We start from the raw sequence: 9,477 nt of genomic DNA on the forward strand, positions 1-9,477 counted from the left end.
CCACACGGTGCTCGGAGGGATTTCCCAAGAAACAAGGGGGAAAAGAGGGAAAGGAGGGTGTAAGACACCTGTAAATCCTTGGAAGGAACACCAAGCAGAAAAAAGGGATTTCTGCTCCCTGTGAAAACCAGGAAAAACACCTCCTTGAGGTGCTGGGCTCACCCAAAGCGAGGATACAGCAGGAGGCAAGAGGCTGTCGGGAGCTGGGAAGGAGCCAGGAAAACTCTGGATTTGCAGGGTGATGGGACACGAAGAACTGCTGGGACACGGCTCTACAGCCAGCAGGGAGATCAAAAAAAAAACCCAAATCCCCCCCAAAGGAAGGCAAAGTCCTGCTGCTGGCGTGGGCTGGCTGGGAGAGCTCCTTCACTGGGGAGCAGGCACAGCATCAAAGGGGACAGAAATGCCTAAACACTGATTTTCCTCACTCCTTTGAATTCTAGGAAAAGCTCCGTGGCTATCAGAGCAGAGCAGAGCATCCTAAGGAAGGGGAGAGTGGGAAGGAGTGACCACAGCATCCCTAAAGCTGCCAGGGTTGGATCAAAGTCCTGCAGCAGCTCCTCCAGAGCTCTGCACCAAGACATTCCCCACGTCCCAGAGCTTCTGGCAGCTTCCAGCCCATCCAAAATGCTGCTGAACCTGTTTTTTTTTTATCTCACTGCACACTGAGACTCATTTTGGGATGGTTTAATTGGGATAAAAATCATTCCCCATGTCCCAGAGCTTCTGGCAGCTTCCAAAATGCTGCTGAATCTGGGTTTGTTTTTTTTTTTCCTCACTGCACATTGAGATTCATTTTGGGATGGTTTAATTGGGATAAAAATCATTCCCCACATCTCAGAGCTTCTGGCAGCTTCCAGGGTGGCTCAGAAATCCTGGGAGGTGACATTTGGATGATGTTTTATCCCAGGCAGGCACAAAAAGCCAAAGCTTTTGCCCTTTTTAACTCCCCCAGTGCAACCAGGAGGAGCTTTACTGGGACAGGAGCTCCTCCAACATCTGGCACTCCGGATTTGTGCTGCCCCTGCTCCCTCAGAACCACAGACACACGTCAGCAGCAAAACAAATTCTTCCTAAGCCAGGGAAGAAAATCAGGGGAAAAAAAAAAACAACAACCCAGCATCTTCTGTAGTGGAATTATTTCAGGTGTAGATAATTGTTTACCCTTTTCCTGCCTTTTTCATCGTGAAAATGGGAAAATTTAAGTTTAAATGTAGCTAATCTTGGGATGCCAAAGCAGGTTTGGTCAGGAAAGTGGTTCATAAATTATCACTGGAGAATAAAGTCTGGCCCAGCCAGGGGGTGCAGCCGGGTTTTCAGGCTCTAGGATGAATTATGAAGCATTTTCTCAATTAGGAAAAGCCCTTTAAAGCTTTAATCATGTAAATTTAACCTTCTGTCTCAAAGACAGAATTTCATTATGGAGATGTTTAACTCATTTTTTTTTTTTCCTTTGGAGCAGAAAAGCAATTTAATTAGCGACAGTACCATGAACTTTATTAACAGCCAGGCATTAGGAGATCCTAAAATTCCCAATGGCTTTAAAAGGACTGGTTCTATTAATTAGCTATTGGTGGCAATGCTGGGAGAGGGAGTTACAAGGTTTTTCCTGGAGGCAGGAGCAATCCTGATGGATTCTCCAGGACTTTGGGCACTTCCCAGCCCCAAAAACAGGAGAGGAAGCCCCAGCTCTGAGTCTGGGCCCTTTCCTGCCACAGGAACTTTTCCTGAAAGCCACGGGATCACTGACTGAAGGGATGGGGCTGAGGGGAACAGGAAAAGGAAATCTGTTTAAAAAAATAATTAATTATCACTTTTATAATCACAAGGAGAGGCCAAGATGGGCTGGATCCTGCACTAGGTCCTGTCATGGAGCAGCTGAGGAAAAGGGAAGCTCTGGGATGCTGTGGGGCTTTCCCAGAGCCATGAGTTGGATTTTTCCCAACTGATCCAGGGAGGAAGGCTGGGACACAGCCTTGGCTCAGCTCAGAGGGAGCAGATCCACAGGAAAAAATCAGGATCAGCCTCCTGCAGGCATCACATCCCAGGCTGGATTAATCCGTGCAGTTAAGGGTGGGAAGGAGCAAGGACAGCGACCTCAGGGTTTTATGAAACACCAGCAGGGCTGGGATGTGCAGTGCTGAGTTTCCATGTGAATGAATTCAGCTGGAATTACACAGCCAAAACCATCTGGATTCGGGATTTCTTTCATTTCTGGGCTTTTCAGCAGCTCTCCATCCTGCCTGGGAGGGACAGCAGGGTCAGCCCCTCGCATCCCAGCAGACAGCAGGCTGGGATTTTGGCACTGGATTTGGGATTTCTGCAGCCCCAGGCAGGAGGAGCTGCCCTGCTCCCTCCCCATCCCCTGCTATTCCCACAGGGATGGGGCTGGGAGCCCTGGCAAAAGGCACTGGCATATGCAGGGATGAGGGAGAGGAGGAAGAAGAAGGAAAAATAAAAAATAAAAAGTGCTAAAGAAATGAATCAGCTTTTACAAGGCAGGCTGCTTGAGCTCATCCCAATTTTGCTCTTTCCAGGAGGAAAGCAGCAGCAGGGAAAAGGGGGAGGAAGGATTTCCTTTTGCTCATGCAGGAACCATCCCCCTGTGCAGGGATGAGGGAGAGGAGGAAGAAGAAGGAAAAATAAAAAATAAAAAGTGCTAAAGAAATGAATCAGCTTTTACAAGGCAGGCTGCCTGAGCTCATCCCCATTTTGCTCTTTCCCAGGAGGAAAGCAGCAGCAGGGAAAAGGGGGAGGAAGGATTTCCTTTTGCTCATGCAGGAAGCATCCCCCTGTGCAGGGATGAGGGAGAGGAGGAAGAAGGAGGAAAAATAAATTAAAAATAGAAAGTGCTAAAGAAATGAATCAGCTTTTACAAGGCAAGCTGCCTGAGCTCATCCCCATTTTGCTCTTTCCCTGGAGGAAAGCAGCAGCAGGGAAAAGGGGGAGGAAGGATTTCCTTTTGCTCATGCAGGAAGCATCCCCCTGTGCAATCAGCTGGATAAATCCATCGTTTCGTGGCTGGATTCAGCATCCCAGCAGCACACGACCCCCCTGAGGCACGGATCCTGCCCTCAGCCCAGATTCCCCCAGCTGCAAGCACAGGATAACACTTTCCCTGGCTGACAGCAGCAAACAGAGCAGGATGTGCAGAGCTGGACTTGCCCAGCTCTGTTTTCTGCCTCTGCCTTCCAGGAATCGCAGCTCCCGTTCTTGTCAGAGCCCAACAGCTGCAAAAACAACCTTAAAGCGGGGGGAAAAAGTCAATTTATAGAGAGAAACAATCCTGCAAAAATGAAACCTGCTTGGTTTTGGGGCTGCTCAGCTGCAACAATGATTGACCAGCAATGCAGGAAGAGGGTTTTGATTCACATCACCCTGGGAAAGGAGAGGGAATCCACAGGAAAATATCCTGGCTGCAGTTTTTTTATCCCTGGATGTGGCAGAGGCAGCTCTGTGAGTGTCCAGTCAGCACCAGCCAGCCCCGAGGGGATGCACTGGCACCTCACCCCTGTCCCCAAGAGGTTTGGGGACACTCAGCCTCTGCTTTCCACCTGCCACACGTGGAATTGTGGAATGGGTGAGCTTGGAAAAGAGCTTTAGGGCCACTGAGTCCAGCCCAGGTTCACCACCGTGTCCCCAAGTGCCACATCCACCTGGTTTTTGAACACTTCAGGGATGGCGACTCCACCACTGCCCTGGGCAGCCTGTTCAATGCCTGAGCACCTTTTCCATGGAAAAAATTTGCATTAATATCAGATTTCAGCCTCACTGGGGCCGTTTGCTCCCTCCTGTCACTTGCTGCGTGGCAGACTGAGCCCTGTTGAAACGTAAATTTTAAGGAATTTAGAGATTTTAGGAGAGCTAAGATTTTAGTTAGAAATAAGCCTTACTAGAGTTAATTAAAATAATAACAATAAATGAGTAGGCCTTGATGAAGTTAGGAGTTAGTAATTAACTAATAACTGATTGCTTGTCAGCACAATGTTTAGTTAGCTGGGTTTATAATGAAGAATACACAAACTGACAAATTGCTTTTAGGAACATAAGACAACTGGGGGCCTCCTCTGTTCTGAAACCAATTGAAGACAAAAAATGGGAGTTCTACCAAGAGTTCATTTGTCATATTTGCATTGAAAAGGTAGAAAGGTCAGAACGAGGAAGACTTCATTGACTTCCTCATTTTGGGACCCCTCCCCATGAAAGGGACACCCACCCATTTCAAGAGATAAACTATGCATACCTAAATAGCTTTTGGAGTAATTAGCATATGAAGCGGGGAATGGGATGTACCAAAATGATGAATATGTATTTGTATTTTGGGTATTCAACACTTGGATGGATAAAAGGGCTCTGTAATCACCTGAGAGGTGTGGTGTGGATTTGGGAGCTATCCCACACACAATAAACACACACTTTTTAATTTTAACTGTTAGAGAGTTTTTGTCCCTCACAGTTGGATATCGGTACTAGATCAATATCCATATTTTTTTAATAAATCACTTTCTAACTTTAAACTGTTAGAGAGTTTTTGTCCGTCACAGTTGGATATTGGTACCAGATCAATATCCGTATTTTTTTAATAAATCACTGTCCCCTTGCAGGGATCTGTGCAGCTGCAGGGAGCCAGGGGAGGATGCTCTGGCATGGAAGCAGACTGGAGGATGTCACCCCAGCAAATTCAGCTCTCCCCCAGCCTCAAAAGCAGAGGAATGTGAAAAAAAATCAACCCAGGAGCTGCAGGAGAATCCAGCCCAGGTTAATGTTAATACAGAAACACCAGCTGCTGGGGGACAGAGGTTGGCAGGAGGCTCCAGGCTGGCAGGAATCAGCAAAAATCCCTCGACTTCCCAGTCCAAATTCCCATGTACAGATAAGGAGCTTAGAGCCTGATGCTGCCAAATCCCTCCCACAGGAATTCCCTGCTCCCCCCTTTGCTCACACAGGCCCTGGCACAGCTTCCCAAAGATGCTGTGGCTGCCCCATCCCTGGAAGTGTCCAAGGCTGGGAGCTGTCTGGGATAGTGGAATGGGATGAGCTTTAAGGTCCCTTCCCATCCAAACCGTCCCAAAGACACCTCCTGCCTCCAAGAGAAAGCTTGGAGAGACCAGTGAGAGCAGGGCTGAGTTAATATTAAAAAAACCCAAAATGAAAAAAAAAACTCCGAAACAAAACAAAACAAAAAAAAAAAAAACCAAAAAACCAACCAACCAACCAACCAACCAAACAAACAAACAAACAAAAAAAAAACACAAACAAAAAAAACCCCAAAAAGCAAAGAACCTTTTGAAAGGTCAATTTGGGAAAGGGAAGGAAAATCCCACATGTAGAAGCAGAGCACCAAATCACCACAGAGAGAACCTCGGCTGAGGAGGAAGAAAGGAAACCCAGGGAGAAGTGAAGGAAATCTCAGTTCAGCAGCACCAAGAGCGATGCCCACAGAGGCCAAAAACCAAAAGGGGAAATGCCCTCCCTGGCAGCTGCAGCCTGTCCCCTCAGTGTCACACAAGTGTGGGAGGACATTCCCGTGCCCCAGCTCCGAGCAGCACCTGGAGGAAGCTCCCAGGGCAGGGAAAGCTTTTCCTGGTGGCCCAGGAGGCTCAGCAAGGACAGGTCCTGCTGGGCTGAGCTCCTGTCCCAGGTCTGGAGCAGGCCAGGCAGGCAGCAAGGGGTTATTTATGGTCAAAAATACCTCTGGAAGCCTTGAGAGCTGTCATTAACCTCAGGGAGATGTGTGTGTGTGTCAAGGGCTGCTGAGATTTAATTAGCACTTGCCTTTTCTCCTTCTGGAGAATGGTTTTGGATGTGGAGGAGGAGGTGGCTGGGCTGTGGCTTGGGCCAGCAGGAGCTCCTGAGCCCAGGCAGGCGTGGCAGGGTTCAGGCTCAGCTCTCCCAGGGGTTGGGAGCACGTTCATCCAGCCTGGAATGGCAGCAGGGCTGAACCCCAGCCCGGGGAGGGTTGGAAAGGACCTAAAATCCCATCCTGTCCCAGCCCTGCCCCTGCCCCATGAGCTCCAAGCCCTGTCCCACCCGGCCTTGGGCACCTCCAGGGGGTGGAAGGAGATGAGCTCGGAGGTCTCCTCCATCCCAAACCCTGCTGTGATCCATGGGCAGCACCCCCAGGAGCTGTGCTGGGAATCCCAGAGCTCCCAGTCTCACCTGGGCTCTGGGAAGGGCAGCACAAACCCATCCCTGCATTTCCCTGTCCCCAAAAACTCCTGGGAAGGGCAGCACAAACCCACCCCTGAACTCCCCTGTCCCCAAAAAGCTCCTGGGAAGGGCAGCACAAACCCATCCCTGCATTTCCTGACCCCAAAAACCTCCTGGGAAGGGCAGCACAAACCCATCCCTGCATTTCCTGACCCCAAAAAGCTCCTGGGCTCTGGGAAGGGCAGCACAAACCCATCCCTGCATTTCCTGACCCCAAAAACCTCCTGGGAAGGGCAGCACAAACCCATCCCTGCATTTCCTGACCCCAAAAAGCTCCTGGGCTCTGGGAAGGGCAGCACAAATCCATCCCTGCATTTCCTGACCCCAAAAACTCCTGGGAAGGGCAGCACAAACCCATCCCTGCACTCCCCTGACCCCAAAAACCTCCTGGGAAGGGCAGCACAAACCCATCCCTGCATTTCCTGACCCCAAAACCTCCTGGGAAGGGCAGCACAATCCCATCCCTGCACTCCCCTGACCCCAAAAAGCTCCTGGGCTGTTCCTGCTGCTGGCTGAGCGTGACCCAGGCAGGGCTGGGATGTGGAATTGTGGAATGGGTGAGCTTGGAAAAGAGCTTTAGGGCCACTGAGTCCAGCCCAGGTTCACCACCGTGTCCCCAAGTGCCACATCCACCTGGTTTTTGAACACTTCAGGGATGGCGACTCCATTGGGCAGCCTGTTCCAATGCCTGAGCACCTTTTCCATGGAAAAAATTTGCTTTAATATCAGATTTCAGCCTCACTGAGGCCGTTTCCTCCCTCCAGCCCTGCTGCTGGCACCCCCAGATTCCCTCAGGATCCCCCCCGGAGCAGCAGCCTGTCCTGCCCACTGCCTGGGAAGATCTGCAGGATTTTAGGATTTCCAGCAGTTTGTACAAAACCCAAAGGGTGCAAACCAAGCTGTTACAACACCAGGAGGTCCCTGTGAATTCCAGGCTGGATGAAACCCTGGACCAGGCAGGGACTTCCCACCCTGTTCCCAGCTCCAAGCTGCTGCTGCTGTTTCTCCCCCTTCCTCAGGATGTTTTCTCCAGCTTTCTTTATTTTTTTTTTTTATTTTTTTTTTAGGGAACAGTTTGCTGTGAACAGGCAGAACCTGTTCTGGACACACTCAGAGCTGTTCCCCATCTCCACCATTTGCCAGCACGACTCAGATTATTTTATTTTTTTTTTTTCCAGGATACTCCAAGCTCTCTCCTGCATGTGGGCTGCCTCACCCAGGGGAGACGTGGGCTTGGAAAAATCACATGGATGGGGCCCACGAGCCAAGCCCTGCTCCCTCTGGATCCTAAACAGGGATCCCAAATCTTTGGGGTCCCTGCAGACCCCACTCCTGGCTCTGATTGCCTTCAATGAAGGACAGACGTGGAACAAAACGTAATATTTTAGGAAAGATCTTCCACATGTTGGGCTTTGGCAGAGTCTGATGGTTTGAAGGGAGCCAAAAAATAACTAATCCTCCCCTCCTTCAGCCAAGGGCTGAGTGGGACCAGAGGGGAGAAAGGGGGGAAAAGAGAAGGAAGGGAGGAAGAGACAAGAAAAAATGGCCAAACTGGAACCAGTGACTCCCAGTTTCCAGCCAGAGCATTTCTAAGTCGTGGACACTGCAAGGGGTGGTAGCACCTCTGGAAGAATTTGTAATTCCTCCAAAAAATGGTTTCATCTGGGGCTTAAAATGATATTTTGGGGCTTAGGAACGTGTTAGTCCTGAATCACCTCCTGACGCCACCACAGCACATCCAGGCCAGCAAAATCCTCCCACTCCCAGTCCCCAGCATGACCTTTCCCCGTGGAAGTTGAGGAAAAACAGCATAAAAACCACCCCACGACGGGTTCAGTGGGAAAGGAGGGTGGAGGATGACCTCAGGAATTTGTTCTTTTTGCTTTGCTGGGTAAATAAAACGGATTTGGGGAAACGGAGCCGAGGAAGGAGGCGACACATGTCGCACACAGGGGTGGGATGAACTGAAAGGGTTTAAGCTCAGCGATGGAAAACACCATCCGTGCCAAATTTATCTGGAATTGAAAGCAGGGGCAGGAAAGCAGCAGGAGCAGAGGGGGAATTTGCGATTCCTGAACCCTTCCCAAAACGCATCCACAAAACCTCCCAGCGGCGGACGGGAGGCGGTGGGAAGGAGAATTCTGCTGGGGAGGCTTGGGAATGGCCATTGCTTCCTCTGAGGGAGGAAAAAGGAGTTTGTGAAGCCTCTTGGAGGCCCGTTCCCACACGGAATTATGGAATTGTGGAGCAGCTGATGGAAAATCCCATTCCTCCGTCCGGGGCTGCTCCAAGCCCGGCGCTGGGCGCTCCCAGGGCTGAGCTCCAAGGGCACCGCACCAACTCCTCGAGCCTGGCTGCGATTCCCGAACCTCTGGAGCTTTTCCCAGCCCTTTTCCCTCCCGCTCCAGCCGCTCTGCAGGAACCGGGAGCTTCCCGAGGCCGCCGCCGGGGTTACCGGGGTTACCGGGGCCGCTGCTCCCGGCGCTTCCTCCGCCTCTCCCGGCCGGTTTAAGGCTGGATCCGTCCCGGTTGTGCGGGCGGGTTTTGGGGAGGGGGAAACACCCCCAGTGACCCCCAGGTGTCACCGCCGCGAAGCCGATTCCCTGCCCGTGTCCCCTCCCCGGTGCCACCGGGAGAACGGCTCCCCGCACCGAGCCCCGCCCGGGGGTCCCGGCTCCGCTCACGGCCCGCACCGAGCCCCGGGATCACACCGAGAACCGGGAGGTACGAGCCCGGGATCCCGGGGGGTGCCAGGCTGGGCACCGGCGGGTACCGGGGGATGCCCGGCGGGACCAGCACCGGGATAACGGCGGGGAGCGCGCAGCGCCGGGGCAGCAGCGGCCGGGATGGGTTCTCCGGACCGGTAAGGGATGATCGGCCCGGCCGCAGCGCAGCGGCGGCGGGAGCGGGCGCGCGGTGCCGGTGTCTCACCTGGGTCGCTTTGTAGAACTGCTTCTTCAGCCCCGCCACCGACATGGTGCCGGTGCCGGTGCCTGGCCCGGTCTGCGGGCGGCGGGACCTGGCGCTGGGGGCGGCGGGAGCCTCGGGAGCCTCAGGACGCTCCGCCCGTCCCAGCCCGGCCCGGCCCGTCCCCGCCGCCGCTTCCGCCGCCGCCCCCGGCCGCCGCCACCAGCGAGCGGCGCGGCCGGAGCGCCGCGCGGGGCCGGCGCGCCCCCTGCCGGCCGGGCGGAGCCGAGAGAGCCGTTCTGTCGCGACACGCGCGACGGGCGCTCGTGGCGGGGAACGGCGGTGGCGCAGCCGTGGATT

At 52.8% G+C, this 9,477-nt stretch overlaps 1 protein-coding gene across 2 annotated transcripts in view; it reads right to left on the reverse strand.

The window, feature by feature from the left end:
• Positions 1 to 9,304, reverse strand: part of SH3GL1 (SH3 domain containing GRB2 like 1, endophilin A2) — a 28,734-nt gene extending 19,430 nt beyond the window's left edge. For both annotated transcript variants that reach the window (XM_077788812.2, XM_077788811.2), the window contains exon 1: positions 9,142 to 9,304. In XM_077788812.2, the coding sequence (XP_077644938.1) occupies positions 9,142 to 9,186 (45 nt within the window). In that variant the 5' untranslated portion in view covers positions 9,187 to 9,304. The remainder of the gene's footprint in view (positions 1 to 9,141) is intronic.
• Between the last annotated feature and the right edge of the window lie 173 nt (positions 9,305 to 9,477).

This window comes from Lonchura striata, chromosome 28, assembly GCF_050655825.1.
Source record: "Lonchura striata isolate lonStrDom1 chromosome 28, ASM5065582v1, whole genome shotgun sequence".
Taxonomy (NCBI): domain Eukaryota; kingdom Metazoa; phylum Chordata; class Aves; order Passeriformes; family Estrildidae; genus Lonchura; species Lonchura striata.